Source organism: Myxine glutinosa, chromosome 4 (assembly GCF_964187855.1).
Source record: "Myxine glutinosa chromosome 4, kmMyxGlut1.1, whole genome shotgun sequence".
NCBI classification, from domain to species: Eukaryota; Metazoa; Chordata; class Myxini; order Myxiniformes; family Myxinidae; genus Myxine; species Myxine glutinosa.
The window spans coordinates 210968748-210994837 of record NC_136264.1 but is presented as its reverse complement, the minus strand read 5'-3'; the positions used below and the strand labels follow the sequence as shown (position 1 = coordinate 210994837).

Genomic DNA, 26090 nt, shown 5'->3' with positions numbered 1-26090 from the left:
GACATCCGGGCTAAACGGATTCCCTACTTATTACATGGTGGTTGTTATTCTTCATCGTGACATACGGAGCATGCTAATTTATGCACTCTACCTGGTCTATGGTATCCCTACCCCCTACAAACATAACATGTTATACGTACACATACGCACATATTATACATACCTACATATGTAACACTTACATACATATTATACATACATACATATGCATACATACACATATTATGCATATACATATTATACAGGACATATTGTACTGTATAATTATACGTTGCATGTTGTACTGTATATTATATACACACATATTATACCTGATGTGTTATATTGTATATTATATACAAACATTATATACAAACATATTATTTGTGACACGCCTATTATTGTGGTTGTTGACGCCTATTACTAGTGCACTCTTTACATATCCAAATATGGTGGATGTTCACATAACCAATTAACCATATATTGTATTTGAATATTTAGATATGCAAATATTTGCATAGTACTTCACAAAAAAATAAAATAACTTTCCAACTGACCATTTTTGTTTTAAGAACAAATATACCTTCCTTCCCAATGTATCGTGATCTTGTCGTTGCTAAAACGAGACCGTCCTTGTTTTTCGCATGCAGGCTACCGGGATGCGGTGTTTCATGCTTTGCCTTTCCTGCAAACGCTCGATGGTACAGACGTGACGGGCCAGAAGTCAGAAAATATAATGGAGGAACTCCTCCTCAATGCACTTCCTCCCAAAGAAGAATACCTCGAGTTTCTTGATTCACAAATGAATCGAAAACCACAACCACGACCCGTTGAGGCAATTTTACTGTTTTTCTATTAAGTTATTGCTGTGAGAGCTGGGTAGCACTTGTTGAAGTTTTGATGTTGACCTGTGTTTATAGGTTGTGACTCCGGTTGAGGTGGATTCACCTGCCGGGAAAGAGGTTAAATGTGATAAGGGGCCGTCGCTCGAAGAGTCTGCAGAACTACAGAATGATTCCAAATCGTCTGTTGTTGAAAAATGTTTGGAGGAGGAAATCCATCCATTCTTGGATCCGGTACAGTTTGCATTTGTAGCTTGTAAGTGATTGTTATTTAACAATTTTATGCCAGGGAGTTCCCCATGTAAACACTCCTCAAAATAATTTACTGAATGATGACGTCATTGGCATTCAAATCGGGAAATAGTTACACAAGTAAGAAAAAAACATTTAAAAAATGAAAAATATAGGGGTACAATCCCCCCAAACCAACCAAATAAGGGAATGACAATTTTTAATCCTTTTATGGATTGCCGCGCGACACCTTTTGACATTTTTCCAGCTTAATCCCACAACAAATAAAACACACAATTGCACCAACCCACACTACAAATCTACAACTACCTCTAACATAGACATCTTCATGCAATTGTTACTATTGCCAACGATAACAAAAATGTCAAAAGATGTCGTGATGGAAGTCCGTAAAAGGATTGTGGTGGTGTATTGTGGTGTTATTCCTACCTTGTCATTCTTTCCTACCTTGTTTGGTTGTTTTTTGGGGATGACATCCATGCATATTTTTTCATTAAAAAAAATAATTCTGACTTGTTTTCTTAGTATTACTGAGGAATATTATTAAATTTTATTTTTAATTTATTTATTTATTAAATATTACTAAATTTTCCCTCAGATTGGCAGTCTGCAGCCTCCTCACTCTCTGCAGACCTGGACAAAATCACTGACTGGGCAAACAAGTGGAACATGTCTTTCAATCCTGACAAATCTCACTCTCTTACGATGTCTCTCTGAAAAGACCGACTGGACAACCCTCCCATCCACTTTCTGAATAATCCTCTCCAAGAAGTTCTGTCATTCAAGCTTTTGGGTCTCACTATCTGCCATGATCTTTTTGGGGAAACCACATTTCAAATCTGGCCTCCAAAGCCAGTCGCCGACTGGGCATCCACCGTCGTGCGAAGTCCTTCCTTGGCACACCTGAGCTCCTCACCACATACAAGGCTTTCATTCGCAGCTCAATGGAATAATGCTCTCCCCTCTGGGCTGGTGCTCCTGCCTCACACCTAGCTCGTCTTCATGCTGTTGAAACCAAAGCGTTCAGAATCTTTGGAATCTGCCATGATGAAGCTACCTCCCAGGGCCTTTCACGTACTCACCGCAGGCAGGTTGGTGGTCTTTCTGTCTTCTACCGACTCCTCTCCGGCCTTGCTCCTCCAGCTCTCTCTGGGCTCTGTCCCCCAAATATTCCTAAAGGTCGCACAAGATCTGCCTGCAACCCTCTTCTGGTTAAACTGCCAAAATCAAGACTCTCTGCTCACCTTCACTCTTTCATTCCTCTTTTCTCCCGCCTCTGGAACAAACTCCCCCACTCCCTTCAATCCCACTCCTCCCTCCAGGTCTTTAAAACAGCTGTTCACCACCATCTCTTATCTTCCCCCATCCAAAACCTTGATCTTTTCTACCCCTGCTAATTCACCCCAGATCTGCTTTTTTGAAATACCAACTTCTTTCCTGGAAGTCCTTGGTGTCCTTGTGTTTATACTTTTCCCACCCCTCCCCCCACCCCCCTTCCCACGCCGCTTCCCCCCAAGCCTTCTCCCTCCCACACATTCCCGATGTCCCTCACAAATGTTGTTTATGTGCTTCCCCTTCTCTCCCCATCTTGTCTACCGCTCCCCTTTTTATACACTTTGTTTGTTTGTCTGTTTGATTTGTTTGTGTGATAAATGTTAGCTCTTTCACGAGCCTCGATTATGTATACAAAAAAAAAAGAAAAAAAAAAAAAAAGAATTTTTTAAATGGTGTAGCCCATAGGACAATGCCATCTGGACCAGTGTTTGTATGTATGTTTGTATGTATGTGTGTATACATGTCCCTCACAAACATCCACCAATCAGAGCTGAGTATCTGGTCACATCACTGGGGGACATCGTTTAATAACCATTACAATTTCATATTTTACTAAAAGGAAATATAATAACCTTCTGTGGAATGTTTTGGGATCCCAGCAGGTGTCGTAAGGTCGATAGGAGGTTTCAGAAATTCCTCAATACAATTATGATTTTGAAATATGATCCAGACGGACCTTGCTCCAGAATCCGGAAGTGAACAGATGACGAAGGTTCGCTGGTTTTTTTTTTTTTTTTTTTTTTTTTTTTTGTATACAAGATCGAGGCTCGTGAAAGAGCGAACATTAATCACACAGAAAGACAAACAGACACATAAAACAAATAACATCGGGAGCGGTAGACAAGATGGGGAGAGAGGGGGAAGGACACAAACACAACATTTGAGAGCAGGGACCGAGAGACATGGAGACATCGAGAGATCTGTGGGAGGGAGAGGGCTTTGGGGCGGAGGCATGTGAAAGGGGGGGGGGGGGTGGGAGAGGTATAAACATATGGACACTGCCAGGATTTCCAGGAAAGAAGTTGGAATTTCAAACAAGGTGGATCTGGGGTGAATTAATGGGGGTAGAAAAGATCAAGGTTTTGGATGGGGGAAGATAAGAGATGGTGGTGAACAGCTGTTTTAAAGACCTGGAGGGAGGAGAGGGATTGAAGGGAGTGTGGGAGTTTGTTCCAGAGGCGGGAGAAAAGAGGAATGAAAGAGTGAAGGTGAGCAGAGAGCCGAGATTTCGGCAGTTTAACCATCAGAGGGTTGCTGGCAGATCTTGTGCGACCTGTAGGAATATTTGGGGGACAGAGCACAGAGAGAGCTGGGGGAGCAAGGCCGGAGAGGAGTCGGTTGAAGACAGAAAGACCACCTACCTGCCTGCGGTGAGTGAGTGAAAGGCCCTCAGATAATATCTCAATATCTCAATTGATATCTGGTTCAACACCAGACCACATTTATCAGACCACATTTATCAGACCACAGACCACAAGTATCAACACCACATTCCACATTCTCAATATCTGGTTTGATAATATCTCAATACAATCGTGATTTAACATTCCATTTTGATATATTAATACCAAAGTATTAATTTGTGATTAGAAATGCTGTTTGGAATAAAAATATAGAGATATTGAGTTTAAAGCAGAATGACGAAATGACGTAAGGGTTTCCATCCGTGATATTCGCGGTGTTGGTGTTAAACCTGGTGTTGGCTTAGCTGTTAGGGTGCCGGCTTGGGATCCCCGGATCCTGGGTTCGAATCCCGGTCGATCGCTGAATTAACGCCAGGGGGGTTGACTCAGCCTGTCATCCTTCCGAGGTCGGCAAATTGAGTACCAGCTTGCTGGGATGAATGATCCCGGTGTGTACCCCGATTTAGAATAGGTACACCGTATCCCTGCGCATCGTAAGAGGCGGCCAAGGGTTGGCGTCAGGAAGGGCATCCGGCCATAAAAACATTGCCTCAAACAGGGAACCATGATTGTCATGGGGCCCGCAAGGCTAACCCCCGCTCTAGCTGGGAAGATGGCCTTAAAACGATCATTCATTCATTCATTCATTCATATTCGTGGATTCCTCATTTGCAGTTTCACGATTGACTGGGTAGAGCAACATTCACACTGGGTACGTTTTTTGTCCAAGGCCTTTTTACGAAGCTGCTGTAAATGCCTGACGTTCGACTGAAGGTGGCACAGGAATGTGAAATTTACTGAAAAAAAATTAAGAGTTACATTATTTGCTAACTGGTATCCCCACCCAGGTCATGCTAGCCTCTTCAACTAAAGTATCAAACAAGCCCGGCTATGCCGCTGTTGGACTTTCGGGCTTGTTTTTTGTATGCATAGTCGAGGCATGTGGAAGAGCTAGTACACTGAACGAATCATGACATAACAGATAAAAACAGGAAGCAAAACACGCATGCATGGGATGGATAAAATGGATACAGAGGACGCATGACGTGGACAAGATGTATACAGAAGAAAACTCCAAGAATGGAAAACTGAAAATTGGAAGGGGAGGAATTTTGGTGGGGTTAACAAGGGTAGGAAATATCATGGTTTTGGATTGGGGATGATCTTAGATGGTGGTGAATGTGTCATATTGAAATGCAATGGTTTATTACTCGGAATGCAAGATACTTTTTGTTTAGAATCTATTTTTTACATTTTCTCTGCAGAATGTGGCATCTTTCAGCTCCACACCAAACTCCGGGGAATCAGACATCACACAAAGTCAGCCCGCTACACGTGAGGGAAATCGCACTGCTGCACATGGAAGGAATCGCACCGCTGAGCCTGGATTGAATCGCACCGCTGAGCCTGGATTGAATCGCACCGCTGAGCCTGGATTGAATCGCACCGCTGAGAGTGGAAGGAAATGTATTGCTGAGTGTGGAGTGAATCGCACCGCTGAGCGTGGGAGGAAATGTATCACCGAGCATGGAAAGAATCGCACAGCTGAGCAGGAAAGGAATCGCACCACTGAGCATGGAAGGAATTGCACCAATGACAGTGGAAGGAATCGCACCGCTGAGGGTGGAGCGAATCGCACCACGGAGAGTGGAAGGAATCGTTCCGCTGAGCATGGAAGGAATCACACTGCTGAGGGTGGAGAGAATAACACCACTGAGGGTGGTGTGAATCGCACCATTGACAGTACAAGGAATTGCACCGCTGAGAGTGAAAGGAATCATACCACTGAGAGTGGAAGGAATCTCCCCGCTGAGAGTGGAAGGAATCGCACTGCTGAGAGTGGAAGGAATCGCACCGCTGAGAATGTAAGGAATCGCACCACGGAGAGTGGAAGGAATCGCACCGCTGAGAGTGGAAGGAATCGCACCGCTGAGAGTGGAAGGAATCGCACCGCTGAGAGTGGAAGGAATCGCACCGCTGAGAGTGGAAGGAATCGCACCGCTGAGAGTGGAAGGAATCGCACCGCTGAGAGTGGAAGGAATCGCACCGCTGAGAGTGGAAGGAATCGCACCGCTGAGAGTGGAAGGAATCAAACCGCTGCATGTGGAGGGAATCACGTTGCTGCACATGTTCGGTGGCGCACTAATACAAGGTGCTGTTTTTAATACAAAGGTAAAAGTTCATGGACGACCTGCATAATAACTGCAACTGGTGGACATAAAAGCAACAGTGCAGAACAGTAAAACGTAAGCAGAAGTTTAAACAGACAGACAAAACTGATGCATAAAAGCAGAGTTACAGGTAAAGACGAGGATAGCATCGATGTTAGTGGAGGATATGGTATGGTGTTTTGGCACAAAAAGAGCCGCGTTTTACAACCTGTGGTAAAATGAACAAAAATGCTACAAATGAATTTGATATTTTATTTGTTTAGTTATCCCACCATGTTTTTTGTTATGAAGTAGTATTGCAAACCAAGACAGGTGTACAACATCAAACAACAGGCATTTTAAGGCCATTTTCCCTGCAAGAGCGGGGTTAGCCTTGCGGTCCCCATGACGATGTTCTCCATTTTGCCCTATTTTCTGCATCTCCCCTTGTTAATCCCCTTGCCCGCATTTCTTCTTCGACCATCTTCAGCCAAGTCTTTCTCGGTCTTCCCCGTCCTTTACTTCTTTCTACATTCATTTCCATCACTATTCTCAACCAGTCACTTTCATCCTTCCTCAACACATGTCCAAACCATCTCATCCTGTTCCTCTTCACAGCATCAATCACAGGCTCTATTCCCATCATCTTTCGCAATTCATCATTTGTCTTCCTCTCTCTCAACGATACTCCACACATCCACCGAACCATTCGCATTTCCACCCTTTCCAGCCTTCGTTGCTGCTCTACGTTCATTACCCAATGTCTTGCTCCCATAAATCATAACACTTCTCACACATGCAGCATACAGCTTTCTCTTCAGCTTCAACGACACTCCCCTCCTCGTCAGCACGCCACTCAGTTCCCGAAACTTCTTCCATGCACATCTCACTCGAGCAACCATTGCCGAGTCTGATCCACCTTCTCCATTCAGCATGTCTCCTAGGTAACAAAATGTTTTCACACCTTCCAGCTTCACGCCATCTCCAAGACCCAACTCAACATTTCCTCCATCTGCAGCTCCCTCTGTGCACACCTTACACTTGAATGTAGCTGCCACACTGGTTAATGACCCTCTCAAACCACTACATTTTTAATGAACCCACTCAGCGCACATTGGACATTGAATGGAATTCACTCCGACACCCTTCCTGCACACAGCACACGGCCACTTCCCAGTTATTTCCACCTCACCACATGCTTTACTACTTGCCATCACCTTCGTTTTTCCGATATTCACCTTCAGACCTTTTGTCTCCATACATTCCTTCCACTTGTTCATCTTCTCCTTCAGTCCATCCATACTTTCTGCAATCAACACCAGAACATCTGCATACAACAACTCCCACGGTAAACCTTCCTTTACGTTCTGAGCCAGCACCTCCATCACAGCTACAAATAGTAGTGGACTTAGTAGCGACCCCTGATGCACTTCCACCTTCACCTCAAACTCACCACTGTTCCCGTCCTTCGTCCTCACAGCTGTGCGCGCTCTTTTGTACTTTGCCATCACTACTCTGATCAACCATTCCTCTACTCCTAACTTCCTCAATGCCCATGTCACTACTTCACATGGAACCCTATCGAATGCTTTCTCCAGATCAACAAACCCAAGAAGCAACTTCTTCCTCTTCTCCATATACTTCTCCTGCAACTGCCTCACAATAAAAAGCGCGTCTGTCGTTCCTCTTCCTGGCATAAATCCAAACTGCATTTCGTCAATCTTCACTTTCTTCCTTATCCTCCTCTCCAACACCCTTTCCAATACCGTCATTCCATGCTCCAATAACTTTATCGCTCGATACGAGCCACAGTCCAGAGGGTCACCTTTCCCCTTGTTTCGAGGGACGAGGGTACTCAGTTCCCAATCCACTGGAATGCGGCCTTCCTTTATCCCTGGTGTTGGGCTAGCGGCTAGGGTGCCGGCTTAGGATCCTAGGATCCTGGGTTCGAATCTCGGTCGATCGCCGAATTAACGCCAGGGGGGTTGACTCAGCCTGTCATCCTTCCGAGGTCGGCTAATTGAGTACCAGTTCACTGGTAATTCCCTGTTTGTCGTTGAAGGCGGCAAAAAGGGTTGGCGTCAGGAAGGGCATCCGGCCGTAAAACATTGCTTCAAAAAGGGGACCAAAAAACAACAACTACCACGGTCCCCGAAAAAGGCCAACCCCCACTTTGCGGGGAAAAATGGCCTCTAAACGGTGGTTGTTGTTGTTGTTGTCTTCACCACCAGATTACAGATCTCTGTCAACTTCCTTCTTCCTCAACTTCCTTCTCGGTTATCTTCTCTGCCGGTCCTAAAACTGGGTTTCTCTCTATGTTACCATCCCATTCATTCTCTGCATTCAACAGTATTTCCATACATCTCTTCCATCTTCCTTTAATTCCATCTGGGTCCACAACGATTTATCCCACTTCATCCTTCAAGCAACTCACCCCCATCACATCACACCTCTCTTTCGCTATCTGCTTTGCAATCCTGAATACCGCTCTCTGACCCTCTTCCAATCCAAGCATTCTCCGAACATTTTCTTCCATGCCTCCTGTGCCTTTGCTACCTCTTTCTTTGCAGCCTTTTTGGCTGCCTTATAACTTTCATGCTCTGCCTTTTCTGCCCCCATACCCTTCGCCTTCTGCCACTCCTTGAACTTCTTCCTCTTCTCATCAATCTTCTTCCCAACGTCATCATCCCACCACCATGTTTCCGAGTGCCTCGGTGGTCCTTTTGTCCATCCACATACCTCACCAACAGCTCCCAACAGACTAGCTTTCATTGACTTCCAACCACTTTCAAGCTCAACCACATCATCCTCTACCATATTCAGCCGCTCTTTTAATGCCTCCCTCACTGTCACCTCTTTCAACCTCCACACCTTCATTCTCGGTTGGTACTTCACCCGCCGAGCTCTCCTCGCACCTTTCACCCTTATGTCGCAGACAACCAAGTGGTGCTGTGAAACAGCCTCCTCCCCCGGGATCACCTTTGTGTCCCGGAGGTGCCCCCTATCTCGCCTACGCACCAACAGTTAGTCAACGGTTGTCGTCGACCCACCTGATGTATATGTAACAAGCTTATTATCCTCTTTCTGGAACTGAGTATTACAAATCAACAAATCAGCTCCATCAGCAAACTCCAAAATCCTTTCACCTTCTCCATTTCTCACACCATATCCGTAACCCTCATGAACTCCCTCAAAACCGTCCATACTCCTTCCCACATGTCCATTTAGGTCTCCTCCTACCACAACAACTTCCTCATCTTTCGCGTTTTCCATCAGCTTCTCTATCGCACACCAGAACCTGTCCTTCTCTTCATCGCTTTGACCGACCTGCGGAGCATATCCCGAGATGACGTTCACCAAGAGCTTTCTATTCATCATTTTCACCCTCATCAACCTATCACTCACTCTAGTCACACTCACCACACTGTCTACAAACTCCTCAGAAAACAGGACACCAACACCATTCACGCCCTCCAGGCACCCTTGCCACACAAACTTGTATTTCTGTCCCTGCCTACCCTTCACCATTCTCACACCACTTCCCTTCCATCTCGTCTCCTGCACACAACATATGTCCACTCTTCTGCTGACCAATACTTCCACCACTTCTCCTGATCTCCCTGTCATTGTCCCTACATTCCATGTCCCAAACCTCAGAAACCGATCTCCACGTCGGGCATCAGACGTTTCGTCATCATAAATGGAATGATTTCCACCCTTGCTTCGATCGGGTTCCCCACCTTGAGTTTTGACGAGAGGGAGTGGGGTCCCCCACGGGGTACTTCTGGCTGTACCCTGCCCATATGTAGTTGTAAATGTCATGGTTCTCTTTTTGAGGCAATGTTTTTATGGCCGGATGTCCTTCCTGACGCCAACCCTTTTAGTCGCCTCTTACGACACGCAGGGATACGGTGTACCTATTCCAAACCGGGGTACACACAGGTGTGCTTTAAAGTTATTTATTTTTCATTTTTTTATTCAGCCTTCAAGAACAAAACGACAAACGATGATGGGGTTTTAACTGTCCACATTGAAGGGTAGGGGGAGGGGGGGGGAGACTAGTGAGCAATAGACTAATGCACAACTAGACCGAAACTCGGTAGAGCGCATACCTCCGCATGGCTGAACAGTTACAGTTTACGTTTTGTATCCCACCGATAGGCCAGATCTGGTTCCCCCCATGAACCAAGATCTAATTGGCTTGTTCTTGACACCAAAGCAACTCATCTACCTAGTTTTGTCATAACTCATCCACATATTTTTGAGATATTGTGTTATATATCGTTTTTGACCCCATCTCTCAATGGTGAAGAATAACTTTGAAAATTAAAACAATTCGCATCCGGATTCGAATCGTCACCAAAATCTAATCAATTCGTCCTTGTCACACTCAACCTTTCCACTAAATTTTGTTCATCCATAACTTTTTGAAATATCGTGCAATATATCGTTTTTAGCCATCAATATGGCTAGAAAGCTATCTATATCTAAAAGCTATTAGCTATTAAAAGCTATTATCTAAAAGCTAAAAGCTATATCAGGCTATATTTTTAGCTGTCACTCAATGGGAAGAGTAGAGATGGAACTGATAAGTGGAATTGAAGAAGAAGAAGCATGTAAGCTGCCCTCATTAATGAACAAACATGGCAGTCCTCAGTAGTAGACAAAGATGGCTGCTATTTATTTTAAAAAACAATGTTTCACTTTGTGTCGCAGGATCATTTGCTTTTATTTCAATATTGTAACCTTCTGACTAGTAATTGTTTCTTTGTCCTTTTAGCAAGGATTCGGCGAGCAGTACCAGCTCTGAAACTTGCTTTGGTGATCGTACCAAGTCTGAAAAGGAAGATATTTTGGATCCTTTTTTTGCAGAAAAACACGAGGCCTCCACATACAGAGTGAGTCATTGTGGTGGCGCATCCGGGGCGAGCTTGTAAACATATGAATATGAATCCATGCTTCCAATATTTATTCCAAAAAACGTTGAAACCCTGTAAATGATTTCGGCAGGCCCTGGTCGGTGCCCTGGATACAGAGCGGGAGCGACGCTGGCAGGCGGAACAGGCCGCACGTAGAGTGGCTGATGAGATGAATGTACTACAGGTTCAATCTGGGCAGGAGCATCAGCTTCAAAGTATTGCGTTCCTCACCACGGACAGGTGACGTATTCGGACAAAGCATCCCCTTCACCACAAACATCGAGAACAAGTTATTTGCGCAAAGGATAAATGCATTTTTCAGCCAAGGGATCCACGCGGGTGAAATTCTCATGTCGGGATCCTCAGTATATATCGTATATCAAATGAAAGCCTGGTGTTGGCTTAGCGGTTAGGGTGCAGGTTTGGGATCCTAGGATCCTGAGTTTGAATCCCGGTCGCTCGCTGAATTAATGCCAGAGGGGTTGACTCAGCCTGTCATCCTTCCGAGGTCGGCAAATTGAGTACCAGCTTGCTGGGATGAATGATCCCGGTGTGTACCCCAATTTAGAATAGGTACACCGTATCCCTGTGCATCTTAAGAGGCGACTAAGGGTTGGCGTCCGGAAGGGCTTCCGGCCATAAAAACATTGCCTCAAACAGGGAACCATCATTGTCATGGGGCCCACAAGGCTAACCCCCACTCTAGCGGGGAAAAATGGCCTTTAAACGATCATTCATTTATATATTCAAATGAAAGGTGAATATCCGTACTTTATGAAAAATTAAATATGATTTTATACTCTTGTGTCACGACATGTTGAAATTTGGATGTATTTGTCAGATTTTCGGGAATTGCACATCATGCGAGGAAAGGTGAAATCGATCAAACTCGTGGCTTCATTAACAAGTCTGTGATTAGAAAACTACTTTTTTGATAAGTTTCACAGAGGGACTTTTAATATACCCAAAGATTAGGATATTTGGGTTTGGCCTACTTTCCAAACTAGCCGTATAGAAATACATAATTACATAATAATAATTTCCAAGTTTTCTTACAAGGATGGTCAATGCAGGAGGAGGCCATTAGGACCGTTAACCTTGTGGGTTGCCTTGCCAACCTACAGTTGTTTGTCCGTGCTCTATAAATGCTGAGTGTTAAGCAAGGAAGCAGCACGTACCTTCCTCTTTAGTGTGACTCGGACAGGGTTTGAACCACCGACCTCCCAGACTCGGAGCGGACGCTGTGACCGTTACACCACCGACTCGGGTAACTCCGTGACACGTCACTCAATAAAGATCGGATTTTATTATTTGTCCCATTAACTCAAATTATGTTCTCATCCATTTTGTCATTCACCATATTGTTTTCTATTGGTACAATGAAATACGATACAAGGTGGTATCAAAATTATGCTTTTACGTAATGCATCAAAAAGCAAGTTTTCTAAACGAGCATCTTTAGATTAATATTAAAAGTTGGAACATTTTAAACATGAAAATGACATTACTTCAGAATATCAAATGTTTAAAAACAGTAACATTTCCGTAAAATATTTCATATCTATTGTGACGGTTCTGCAAAGCCATCACCCTCTCCCCCTCCCCCAGGCAATGGCAACCAACATACAGGTCCCGAGTTAGTTATTTCCTTGGTATATGTGCAGAATAGTCCTTCTCCCTTCGTGTAGTGGGTGTAATGGGTTAAGATGCGTTGTGTGGGATTAGTGAGGTTTTTCCCTTTTTCTCCCCATTTCCGATTAAGTACACGTTGGCACACGACGGCTCAACCTAATCTGTAACTAAGGTGTGTGGTACGAGTGCTGGCTAATTCGCGTCGAAACCTCGTTCAAATCGTGCGCTATCGCCCAACTGTCACACAATAACTGCAAATACACTCCAGCTACAATAATCACATGACACTATGAAATCATTGAAACACTTGTATTAACACTTCACTTAATTTGAACATGACTCAAGTTCGCTGTGCATGCTCTTCATTACTCAAACCACGTGCTTCCATCTCAGTACGAACAACCACAACGCCTCACCAAACGATGACTATCTTAACCACAGCTCACTTGCAATGCCGCCTCTATCACCGCTTCAACTGCACTCACCATAGACACCCGCCCCGCTCTCAGAATATGGGAAAGGCAGCGAGAGGCGACGGCAGTGGTGAATAGCTTCACCCTCCCTCTTCATACCTCAGCACGTAGAGGAAACGTGCCCTAATCGGCCATGAGTGCCTCATTAATAGCCCAGATGCTCCGTTCACTTGTTACCCTCGCAGGAGGAGAGGGTATTGCATTTGGGTCCGTTTGTCTGTTTGTTTGTTTGTTTGTCTGTCTGTCTGTTTGTCCGCACTGAATAAATATGATTTTCTCTGCACCCATTGGTCCGATTGACGGGAAATTTCCACCATAGGTGCAACTCCACCTGTAGAATTTTTTTATGATAACTATGACGTCATAGGTCACGTTGTATCGGCGCCATCTTGGAAAAACCGAAAAACTTTGCACCTCTATATATCGAAAACCGCTGCACAGAAATAATTGAGACAGGTTTCATTGCAAAGAACTTTCCATGCGAAATAACATATGTGAATGATGACGTCATAGGTGCCTCCATTATGACGTCATAATTTGACAAGTACAAAACTTCATCCGATCAAGATGAAATTTCTTGAGCATCATCTCGGGATAAATTGGTGGAGGAAAAAAATAATGATGACGTCATCAGTTACGTGGTTCGGCCGCCATATTTGTTTTCAACACAAAAGCCTTAAACACCACTGAAAACACATCCTGGTGAGGGTCTGCAATCTCTGATTGCTCTTTCTTGTTCACTTATAGGATAGAAGCCATGAGGCTCCCAGCACCCATTCACGCTCAGAAAACACAGCAAACGATGCTAGGTTAATCGGGGAGCGCCAGTCGGTGGCACGGCCAAAAGGATGAATGGGAATTTTCGTGACTATAGTGTCGCGTGGGCTGTGCCAACGCTCGGAAGATTGAGTGTACACCAATAGGAGCGACGCAAGTGCCGTTAGCGAGGCCTTGCGTCACTTTTGATCTGTATCCAGGAACGGCCCCCACCAGGCCGCTAAAAAGCTAAGCGTTCCGGACGAACAGAAGGATTATCTTGGCTTGGTCGGCGAATATCACAAAAGGTGGGTTGGAGCTGGTTGGAAAAGAGCTTGAGTTGCAGGACGGAGCGATGGGCGAGCGAGCTAAGGAGGGAGGCGCTGTGCATGGAGTGTTCATTTGGGCCAATTAACACACACATTAAGATCTCCCATCTCACATGATTAAGTAAGTCTGTGTCTCCTCACACATTCTCTCTCTTCAAATCGTCTAATTTGGACGCAGAGTTCAACAACGAATGCATTTTCACCAACTGCCATTTTTAGGATAAATCCACAGATTCACACCTCTTTCCAGTTTCCTCCTCGCACCTCACCTCATCCCTCACCGCACCCCTCACCCGCACCACTACAACGCAGGTCGTAAGGTGGGTCGCATGCATGGATGGAGTGAGAAAGGCCGAGAAGTTTCGTGTAAATGAATGTTGTGCGAGGGATGCTAGGCTGCTTGTGGTGTGTAAAAGACAGCGGGACGACCCATGTGTGTAAGTGGTGTGAGGACCACAGGATGTCCTCCGGCCGGAGTTTTGGGGAAGTCCCACGTGTGGAGAGTGGGCGTGGTGAAGGCTGCCAGGATACTAGTGACATCTGTGGAGATTCCGCAGTTTGAGCAGAGGCCGTGATGGTCACGTCAGGGTTTCCCATTGATAATCCCCGGAGCACCAGTTTCTATAGAAAGAATCTGAGTGTTGCACAGAAAATAGACTCTATTTCAAAGTTCGAGTTTGGTGTATCGTTTGCCTGTGTGTGCATTGAGAATGGTGTAAAGAACCAAACGGTCTCTATTTAGATTAGCACCCAGACTCTCAAGGTGCTTTGCACCCAGACTCTCAAGGTGATTAGCACCCAGACTCTCAAGGTGATTAGCACCCAGACTCTCAAGGTGCTTAGCACCCAGACTCTCAAGGTGATTAGCATCCAGACTCTCAAGGTGATTAGCACCCAGACTCTCAAGGTGATTAGCACCCAGGCTCTCAAGGTGATTAGCACCCAGACTCTCAATGTAATTAGCACCCAGACTCTCAAGGTGCTTAGCACCCAGACTCTCAAGGTGATTAGCACCCAGACTATCAAGGTGCTTAGCACCCAGACTCTCAAGGTGATTAGCACCCAGACTCTCAAGGTGCTTTGCACCCAGACTCTCAAGGTGCTTTGCACCCAGACTCTCAAGGTGCTTTGCACCCAGACTCTCAAGGTGATTAGCACCCAGACTCTCAAGGTGATTAGCACCCAGACTCTCAAGGTGCTTCACACCCAGACTCTCAAGGTGCTTCACACCCAGACTCTCAAGGTGATTAGCACCCAGACTCTCAAGGTGATTAACACCCAGACTCTCAAGGTGCTTAGCACCCAGACTCTCAAGGTGATTAGCACCCAGACTCTCAAGGTGCTTAGCACCCAGACTCTCAAGGTGATTAGCACCCAGACTCTCAAGGTGATTAGCACCCAGACTCTCAAGGTGATTAGCACCCAGACTCGCAAGGTGCTTAGCACCCAGACTCTCAAGGTGCTTAACACCCAGACTCTCAAGGTGATTAGCACCGGGACTCTCAAGGTGATTAGCACCCAGACTCTCAAGGTGATTAGCACCCAGACTCTCAAGGTGCTTAGCACCCAGACTCTCAAGGTGCTTCGCACCCAGACTCTCAAGGTGCTTCGCACCCAGACTCGCAAGGTGATTAGCACCCAGACTCTCAAGGTGATTAGCACCCAGACTCTCAAGGTGATTAGCACCCAGACTCTCAAGGTGCTTAGCACCCAGACTATCAAGGTGCTTAGCACCCAGACTCTCAAGGTGCTTAGCACCCAGACTCTCAAGGTGCTTAGCACCCAGACTCTCAAGGTGCTTAGCACCTAGACTCTCAAGGTGCTTAGCACCCAGACTCTCAAGGTGATTAGCACCCAGACTCTCAAGGTGATTAGCACCCAGACTCTCAAGGTGATTAGCACCCAGACTCTCAAGGTGCTTAGCACCCAGACTCTCAAGGTTCTTCACACCCAGACTCTTAAGGTGCTTAACACCCATACTCTCAAGGTTCTTCACACCCAGACTCTCAAGGTGCTTAGCACCCAGACTCTCAAGGTGATTAGCACCCAGATTCTCAAGGTGCTTAGCACCCAGACTCTCAAGGTGATTAGCACCCAGACTCTCAAGGTGATTAGCACCCAGACTCTCAAGGTGATTAGCACCCAGACTCTCAAGGTGATTAGCACCCAGACTCTCAAGGTGATTAGCACCCAGACTCTCAAGGTGCTTAGCACCCAGACTCTCAAGGTGATTAGCACCCAGACTCTCAAAGTGATTAGCACCCAGACTCTCAAGGTGATTAGCACCCAGACTCTCAAGGTGATTAGCACCCAGACTCTCAAGGCGCTTAGCACCCAGACTCTCAAGGCGCTTAGCACCCAGACTCTCAAGGCGCTTAGCACCCAGACTCTCAAGGCGCTTAGCACCCAGACTCTCAAGGTGCTTAGCACCCAGACTCTCAAGGTGCTTAGCACCCAGACTCTCAAGGTGCTTAGCACCCAGGCAAGGTGCTTAGCACCCAGACTCTCAAGGTGCTTAGCACCCAGACTCTCAAGGTGCTTAGCACCCAGACTCTCAAGGTGATTAGCACCCAGACTCTCAAGGTGCTTAGCACCCAGACTCTCAAGGTGATTAGCACCCAGACTCTCAAGGTGCTGATTCACGGGTGCATTCGCCTCCTTAGCCTCTTAGCTTCGACTCCGAATAAAAGTATTTTGAATCGCCAATATCGATCATGGCACAAATGTCGAGTACAGTAAAGTACAGTATATACCTGTTTCATTTCTATTTCGTGCTTGTTTTCTTCCGTTTATTTCTTATTTGAATGTTTTTATTACATACATGTACTGTATTACTGTTTAATAATGTCCGTTATGCACAGTAGGGCATTTATTACCATTCAAAATAACCATTCAATTTAACGGACAACCCCTCCCCTGTAAGTCCGTTAAATCCAAGCTTTCCTGTATCTAAAATGAAATTCTGGGAGACTCGATGTTTCGATACAGAACCGCGGATGACTTCATTCCTTCCCCCTCAAACACCTCAATCACCTGGTAAGTTTTGCTTTCTACATCTGAGTATAAACGGAGGGATTTGTGGGGAACGGTGGGAGAAGAGCAAAGGGAAAAATTTATATGTGGGGACAAGAGTAAGAGGGAGGAGATGATAACTAGTTTGTGAGATCACTACCAGCAGCTACTTGGTTAGGCATAACACTTCCCCGGCACATCATTCAGTTGTCTCCGGCACTCTGTGGGTTTCCGCATCACTTATTTTGGTTCAAGACCCTGTACTTGCTGCCAAACCAGGTCGTGATCCCCAGGCTCCTCACGGCTGGATTCCAACTCAGGTTGGTTCTTGGTGCTTCTTTTGACTGCCAAACTGTGCCGCCACCTGCAATGTCTACTACACCCACTCTACTCTAGTTTGCACTTCCTAGCTCTCACCTCTCGGAAATCTGCCACTTAAAGGCTTGTGTGGGTCACGACTTTCCTGGCTGAATGTCCTCTCCACTAGTTGTAACGGTCTGTGACCTCCCAGGGCGAGGGTTAGCCCCCAGGATGGTGCAGAAATGAAGGGAGTAGTAAAAAGAGAAAAATTATTAAAGGAGGAAGGTGGGGAGAAGTGGATCCGTGCGACCAATACTGCTCCATGCACACCTCAATATTTTAGCAAATAATATTTTTTGGGATTCCCATACAAAGCCACTTGTTTGGTTATTCTCCAAAATAACTTCATAGGTCACAATGTCATGCCGTCCGTACGCAAGTATGCTAACATTTGACAAAAACATCTCCTCACAAACTACTTGACCGATTAAATGGACCAAATTTGCTACGATGCATCAGGACAGAAAGGTCTCATGGGGTTGTGCTCCCCATCCGGATGCGGCCCCTATACAAGTAGTAAAAGGGGGGTTTTGCCCCAAATGTTGGTATTTCATTCAAAAGTCTTTTTCTCAGAAAGCGTCAGACAGATCCAGATCAAACTCGCCACGAGGCATCGGGACCATGCAATAACCTTAAATTATGCTCCTCACGGTCATTTCTCCCCTGGAAAGGGGTATCGTGGGCCCCCTCCCCAAATCCATCATTTGCATTGAAACATCTTCTTCTCCACAACTACCGGAGTGATACGGACCAAATTTGGTACAATGCATCAGAACAGCAAGGTCTCATGGGGTTGTACTCCCCAATAGATTCCGCCTATTTATAGGGGTGGATTTTGTCCTAAAGGGGGGTTTCCCCTCAAATTCAGGTAATTTGTTTTAAAATCTTCTCATAAATCGTTGGGAAATATCCGTCATTTATATCCGGAAAGTTGGGAAATATCCGGAAATATCCGGACTATTTTTATTATTTTTTATAAACAAGTCAAGTGAATCCACTTGGATTCCGCCCAGGTTGGCACATGGAAATTATGATGTAGCATAATTATCATCTCGGGTCAAGATTTGAAATTATGCCATGGTTTTTGTAAAATTGCTACTAGTATTCACATTATGTACTTTCACCAAAACATACATCATCATAGAAACATACATAGAATTTGGGTCCTCTGGGTCATTTGGGTCCTCTGGGTCATTTGGGTCCTCTGGGTCATTTGGGTCCTCTGGGTCATTTGGGTCCTCTGGGTCATTTGGGTCCTCTGGGTCATTTGGGTCCTCTGGGTCATTTGGGTCCTCTGGGTCATTTGGGTCCTCTGGGTCATTTGGGTCATTTGGGTCCTCTGGGTCATTTGGGTCCTCTGGGTCCTCTGGGTCATTTGGGTCCTCTGGGTCATTTGGGTCCTCTGGGTCATTTGGGTCCTCTGGGTCATTTGGGTCCTCTGGGTCATTTGGGTCATTTGGGTCCTCTGGGTCATTTGGGTCCTCTGGGTCATTTGGGTCCTCTGGGTCCTCTGGGTCATTTGGGTCCTCTGGGTCATTTGGGTCCTCTGGGTCATTTGGGTCCTCTGGGTCATTTGGGTCCTCTGGGTCATTTGGGTCCTCTGGGTCCTCTGGGTCATTTGGGTCCTCTGGGTCATTTGGGTCCTCTGGGTCATTTGGGTCCTCTGGGTCATTTGGGTCCTCTGGGTCATTTGGGTCCTCTGGGTCATTTGGGTCCTCTGGGTCATTTGGGTCCTCTGGGTCATTTGGGTCCTCTGGGTCATTTGGGTCCTCTGGGTCATTTGGGTCCTCTGGGTCATTTGGGTCCTCTGGGTCATTTGGGTCCTCTGGGTCATTTGGGTCCTCTGGGTCATTTGGGTCCTCTGGGTCATTTGGGTCCTCTGGGTCATTTGGGTCCTCTGGGTCATTTGGGTCCTCTGGGTCCTCTGGGTCATTTGGGTCCTCTGGGTCATTTGGGTCCTCTGGGTCATTTGGGTCCTCTGGGTCATTTGGGTCCTCTGGGTCATTTGGGTCCTCTGGGTCATTTGGGTCCTCTGGGTCATTTGGGTCCTCTGGGTCATTTGGGTCCTCTGGGTCATTTGGGTCCTCTGGGTCATTTGGGTCCTCTGGGTCATTTGGGTCCTCTGGGTCATTTTGGTCCTCTGGGTCATTTGGGTCATTTGGGTCCTCTGGGTCATTTGGGTCCTCTGGGTCATTTGGGTCCTCTGGGTCATTTGGGTCCTATATTCCTATCCTATAACATATATATCTCCTATAACCTATCCTATAAATATAGATTTGATGACGTCATGTTTACACATCTGAGCGACAGAAATGAGCGACAGAAATGAGCGACAGAAATGGGTGACAGAAACTAGCTTCACTTTTGAGCGCCCGAAATTCCCAGGCAAACGCTATAACGCACCAGGTTTACAACCTGTGCGTTAATAATATCCAAGAAATACGAAGAAAACTTAGCACAGGAGGCCAATAGGCCCATCATGCCTGTGACACATCCACCCCAACCTAAGAAATCAATGCACGAGCACATTCAACCTCTCTGACACCAACCCCATCCACACTACAAACCCAATCCAACCCGACATCCACTCGATGGGAAGAGAGAAGAACAACAGTGTAGAGAGGGTAGAGGTGAAGAGGTACGTCACAGATAGGATTTTTCCGCAAATACGAACAATCGCAACATGTAGGGATTTTTCTTTTCCTTTTTTCAATGTGATGAGTGAGTTGGGGGGAAGTTCTGTTAGGTGTACATTAATACAGATGACATTAATACAACTTCGGCACTTCACTGCAATATCCACAAGGTGTCGATTCAAAGTTATTAATATTGCAGATAACCTTCACCATGTCTCCTCAAACAGAGATTGTAAATCAACTAGTCGAAGATAAACTGGTTGCTTGAGGATGGCTGGAAAAATTGCTTGATGGCGAGTGGTGGCCAAAACCTCTCCAAACATTGCCAAGATGTCGCGGTTAATCATCCTATCCAAAAAGAATACCACTGAGAGGAAGAGGTGTGGAGGGCATAGTTGTCACGGAATGATGAGTCAAACGGCTACTTTTGACTTGTTGCACAAAGAAAACAAAAGAAAAATGAAAACTATATTTTACGCGTGTGCGGTTTGTATGTGTCGGGTGTGTGATTGGATTGTACAATTGAGTTATGCTAAGCGGATTAAGTGCTGCCTTTTAGAATCGCGATACCTTCTAGTTCTAGCCACGGAAGATGAAGCGCTCGTTTGAAGATGTCATTTGTGTGTTTATCCTGCTGCTTTTTAGACTCGAAGAGAAGTTGCTGAAAGAGCTTGCGTATCGGGCCAGTCTCGAAAATGTCGTTAAGAAGCTTCACTGCCATTTAAAGAAGGTGGTGACGGAACTGTCCCGGGAGCGCGACACTGCGTCGCGACATGGCTCTGCTCTGGGTGATTTGCAGGAACAAGTGGAAACGTTGAAGGCAAAAAGTGACTCTGAACACTTGATTCAGGTTCGTTCAACAACGATAACTTTGTCATCGCTGTCGTGATGACAATTGTACGATTTATAATGATGTTCCTGTGTACGGCCTCTCCACTGAAGCGGCACTTGGATTTGATACTGGGTACCTGAGTTGCTACAACTTTGCCGTCTGTGTAATGAATCATGATGATGTAATGAATGATGAAAAAAAAAAAAAATGTACTTCATCTCATTAACGTTTTTTTTTATTTCCCTACAAGAGCGAGGCTAATAGAAGAGCAAGGTTAAATTGGCAGTGGGGAAGCAGGCACCAGTAGGGCACAACCAGCAAAGGGATAAACCAACAGGAAAGGGGGAGGGAAAGAGAGGCTTGTGGTGAGAGGAGGAAACACTGAAATCAGCAAGGGATCAAGAAAGGGTTAGGAAGGGTTAATGGGGGTAATAAAGATCATGATAGAGGATGACACGAAGTGGCAGAGCACTGCCTGCTTGAAGCCCTGGAGGGAAGAGTGGGAAATAATGGCCTCTGGTAGGTAGTTCCATAGATGGGAGAAGTGACAAACAAAGGAACTGAGGTGTGCAGTCAGCCTGCATTTTGGAAGTTTAACCAGGAGGGCATTGCCGGGAAGAACTTGTGCATTGTGGAGGAGCTGGGTAGGGTTGTAGGACTGAGAGCAGAGGCAGGCAGCTATGTTGGAGAATAGATGGTAAAATCTCGCTTTTTTTCCATTTCTGATTGCACACCATGTTTACCATATCACACATGCATGTTTCTATTTCCAAGGTAGGCAAAAGGTTGTCGTTTATTTCCATAACTAGCATGACTCGGCGTGCTCTGTGCGCCTCACCACACGAGGGATAGGCATCTTTTACCATTTCTAGGTCTTTTGGGTCTTCAGGGCCATTTGGGTCTTCAGGGTCTTTTGGATTATCTGGGTCTTTAAGAGTCTTTGAGGTATTTTGGGTCTAAAGGGTATTTTGGGTCTTCAGGGTGTTTTGGGTCATCAGGGTGTTTTGGGTCATCGGGGTGTTTTGGGTCTTCGGGGTGTTTTGGGTCTTCGGGGTGTTTTGGGTCTTCGGGGTGTTTTGGGTCTTCGGGGTGTTTTGGGTGTTTTGGGTCTTCGGGGTGTTTTGGATTTTCGGGGTGTTTTGGGTCTTCGGGGTGTTTTGGGTCTTCGGGGTGTTTTGGGTCTTCGGGGTGTTTTGGGTCTTCGGGGTGTTTTGGGTCTTCGGGGTGTTTTGGGTCTTCGGGGTGTTTTGGGTCTTCGGGGTGTTTTGGGTCTTCGGGGTGTTTTGGGTCTTCGGGGTGTTTTGGGTCTTCGGGGTGTTTTGGGTCTTCGGGGTGTTTTGGGTCTTCGGGGTGTTTTGGGTCTTCGGGGTGTATTGGGTCTTCGGGGTGTTTTGGGTCTTCGGGGTGTTTTGGGTCTTCGGAGTGTTTTGGGTCTTCGGGGTGTTTTGGGTCTTCGGGGTGTTTTGGGTCTTCGGGGTGTTTTGGGTCTTCGGGGTGTTTTGGGTCTTCGGGGTGTTTTGGATCTTCGGGGTGTTTTGGGTCTTCGGGGTGTTTTGGGTCTTCTTGGTGTTTTGGGTCTTTGGGGTCTTCAGGGTCTTTGGGGTGTTTTGGGTCTTTGGGGTGTTTTGGGTCTTCGGGGTGTTTTGGGTCTTTGGGGTGTTTTGGGGTCTTCAGGGCCTTTGGGGTCTTCATGGTCTTCAGGGTCTTTGGGGTGTTTTGGGTCTTTGGGGTGTTTTGGGGTCTTCAGGGCCTTTGGGGTCTTCATGGTCTTCAGGGTCTTTGGGGTATTTTGGGTCTTCGGTGCCTTTAGGGGATTTTGGGTCTTAATGGTCTTTTGGTTCCTTTGGGTCTTCAGGGTGTTTTGGGTCTTCGGTGCCTTTAGGGGATTTTGGGTCTTAATGGTCTTTTGGTTCCTTTGGGTCTTCGGTGCCTTTAGGGGATTTTGGGTCTTAATGGTCTTTTGGTTCCTTTGGGTCTTCAGGGTGTTTTGGGTCTTCGGGGTCTTTTGAGTCTTTTGACTGTTCGGGATATTTTGGGTATTCGGGGCCATTTGGATCTTCAGGGTCTTTTTGAGCCTCAGGGTCTTCAAGGGTATTTTAGGTCTTCAAAGTCTTTGTGGTCTTTTGGGGTGTTTTGGGTCTTCAGCGTGTTTTCGGTCTTTGGGGTGTTTTTGGTCTTCAGGGTCTTTTTGAGCCTCTGGGTCTTTTTGAGCCTCTGGGCCTTCAAAGGTGTTTTGGGTCTTCAGGATCTTTTGGGTCTTTCAGGGTATTTTCGGTCTTCAGGGGTCTTGGGGGAATTAAAGGGTCGTCAAAGGTCTGAGGGGTTTCAGCAGTCTAAACATAATTAAGAGGGTGTTAATTTTATTTGAAGAAGAAGAAGACGTGTTCGTCGCATATAAACAAACATACATAACGACATAACCATATCCGTTTGCTCTATTATATTATGATTTGCTTATTGCATTGTTCACAATTAACGGAATCCGAATATGTAGGAATTCTGTTACCCAGTACCACATCCTCACACACAATAATTTTTCTTGCAGCACAAAAGAAGGCAGCAAATGGAGTTGAAATTGGCAGCGATGTCGAGGGAAGCTGAGCTGCTTCGGGCATTGCTCCAACAGCAGAAGGACAAGGTGCAGCAACTGCAGGAGATCCAGATATCGTCCGAATACCAGCGCAGGTGCGTGTTTATTTTTGGGGATCTTTAAATTAAAATGTTGTTTTAATTATGACTTTTGTGCACTTGGATGTCATATTAATGCTCTTGGAAATTATGTCGGCCCACGAGATTCCTTTTTGGCGATGAGGAGAATTGTTTGGAAAGGGAATCGCAATGGTGCACCTGTCTTGGTTCAAACATGTGGTTAGCTGTTATGGAGCAAATTGATGCAGAACATACTTTAGTTTCGAACAAGGTCTGCAGTTTGTGCCGTATCAGCCACACAAGACTTGTGGGTCCTCATCATCGTGTTACGGCCATTTCCATGCTTGCATGTGTAAGCCGTGATTCACCTAATGGCTGCTTCGCCAAAAGACATATTTGAGGCATGGTTTTTTGTGGCCGGATGTCCTTCTTGAGGCCACCACAGAATAAGCTGTGGACCTAGCCTTTGTCTAAACTCTAAAGAGACATACACGACATGGCCAAAAGTATGTGGACACTCGAACATCACACCCATATGTGCTCGTCGAGCATCTCATTCCAAAATCATGGGCATTAATATAGAGTTGGTCCCCCTTTTGCTGCTATAACAGCCTCCACTCCTCTGGGAAGGCTTTCCACTAGATGTTGAAACATTGCTGTGGGGATTTGCTTCCATTCAGCCACAAGAGCATTAGTGAGGTCGGGCACTGATGTTTGGCGATTAGGCCTGGCTCGCAGTCGGCGTTCCAATTCATCCCAAAGGTGTTCGATGGGGTTGAGGTCAGGGCTCTGTGCAGGCCAGTCAAGTTCTTCCACACCGATCTCGACAAACCATTTCTGTATGGACTTCGCTTTGTGCACGATTTTTGTCATGGGGGCATTGTCATGCTGAAACAGGAAAGGGCCTTCCCCAAACTGTTGCCACAAAGTTGGAAGCACACAATCGTCTGGAATGTCATTGTATGCTGTAGCATTAAGATTTCCCTTCACTGGAACTTATGGGCCTAGCTTGAACCATGAAAAACAGCCCCAGACCATTATTCCTCCTCCACCAAACTTTACAGTTGGCACTCTGCATTCTGGCAGGTAACGTTCTCCTGGCATCCGCCAAACTCAGATTTGTCCGTCGGACTGGCAGATGGTGAAGCGTGATTCATCACTCCAGAGAACGCGTTTCCACTGCTCCAGAGCCCAATGGCGACGAGCTTTACACCACTCCAGCCAATGCTTGGCATTGTGCATGGTGATCTTAGGCTTGTGTGCGGCTGCTCGGCCATGGAAACCCATTTCATGAAGCTCCCGACGAACAGTTGTTGTGCTGATGTTGCTTCCAGAGGCAGTTTGGAACTCGGTAGTGAGTGTTGCAACCGAGGACAGATGATTTTTACGCGCTTCAGCACTCAGCAGTCCCATTCTGTGAGCTTCTGTGGCCTACCACTGCGCGGCTGAGCTGTTGTTGTTTCTAGAGGTTTCCACTTCACAATAACAGCACTTACAGTTGACCGGGCAGCTCCAGCAGAGCAGAAATTTGACGAACTGACTTGTTGGAAAGGTGGCATCTTATGATGTTGCCACGTTGAAAGTCACTGAGCTCTTAAGTGCGGCCCATTCTACTGCCAATGTTTGTCTATGGAGATTGTATGGTTGTGTGCTTGATTGTATATACCTGTCAGCAATGGGTGTGGCTGAAACAGCTGAATCCACTAATTAGAAGGGATGTCCGCATACTTTTGGCCATGCAGTGTACTTTGCCAAGCAGCAGGGGGATTTGCAATCAGAGTTTCCTTCTCCTAGGTGGACTGCCTACCAAGGGTGAAGAGGTCCACCTACACTGGTTGGATTGGTGAGTGTGTCACAGCAAGTCCTCACAATGGGGTGGCAATGGTCTTATCGTTCTCTTATCATTCCTACAAGGTCTTATCATTTTATCGAAGTGTCTTACGACTTAAGACCCAAGGTTCGTCCTAATCAAGGCTTGCATCCTTATACCATTATAATCGAGTTTCTTAGAAGCAAATTAAAAAGAACTAAACAACAATAATGATGATTATGAATTGACATTTGGCTCAAAAGATTTGTTTGAAGGGTTTTTATTTATTTATTACTTCCATCACAAAAAGTGTACAGAGGTTATTTTTCACCCCTGTATGTCTGTTTGTCTGCCCATCTGTCTGTGTGTCTGTGTGAACAGAATATCTCAAAAAGTTATGGATGGATTCAGATGAAACATAGTAGAAAGGATGAACTGATTAGAATTTGATGCGGATCCAGTTCCAGATCCGTACAAGAGAATTTGTTAAGTGACTTCACCATTGAGAGATAGGGCCAAAAATGATATATAGCAGGATATGTCAAAAAGTTGTTGACTGATTAGGACAAAACTTGGTGGATGAGTTGGGTAGGTGACAAGAACAAGCCGATTCGTTTTTGGTTAAGGTGCAGGTCCAGATCTTGCCTATCAGTGGGCTACAACACGTAAATTGTTCAGCCTAGTGGAGGTATGTGCTCTACCGAGTGTCCTAGTTTATTGC

The 26090-nt window shown here is 45.9% G+C and overlaps 1 protein-coding gene across 1 annotated transcript in view; it reads left to right on the top strand.

The window, feature by feature from the left end:
- LRRCC1 (leucine rich repeat and coiled-coil centrosomal protein 1) overlaps positions 1 to 26090 on the top strand; it is an 88318-nt gene that overhangs the window by 37040 nt on the left and 25188 nt on the right. Inside the window, exons 6-11 of the mRNA XM_068114747.2 lie at positions 630 to 814; positions 5077 to 5963; positions 10742 to 10859; positions 10972 to 11120; positions 20724 to 20928; positions 23456 to 23595. Coding sequence (XP_067970848.2) covers positions 630 to 814; positions 5077 to 5963; positions 10742 to 10859; positions 10972 to 11120; positions 20724 to 20928; positions 23456 to 23595 — 1684 coding nt within the window. The remainder of the gene's footprint in view (positions 1 to 629; positions 815 to 5076; positions 5964 to 10741; positions 10860 to 10971; positions 11121 to 20723; positions 20929 to 23455; positions 23596 to 26090) is intronic.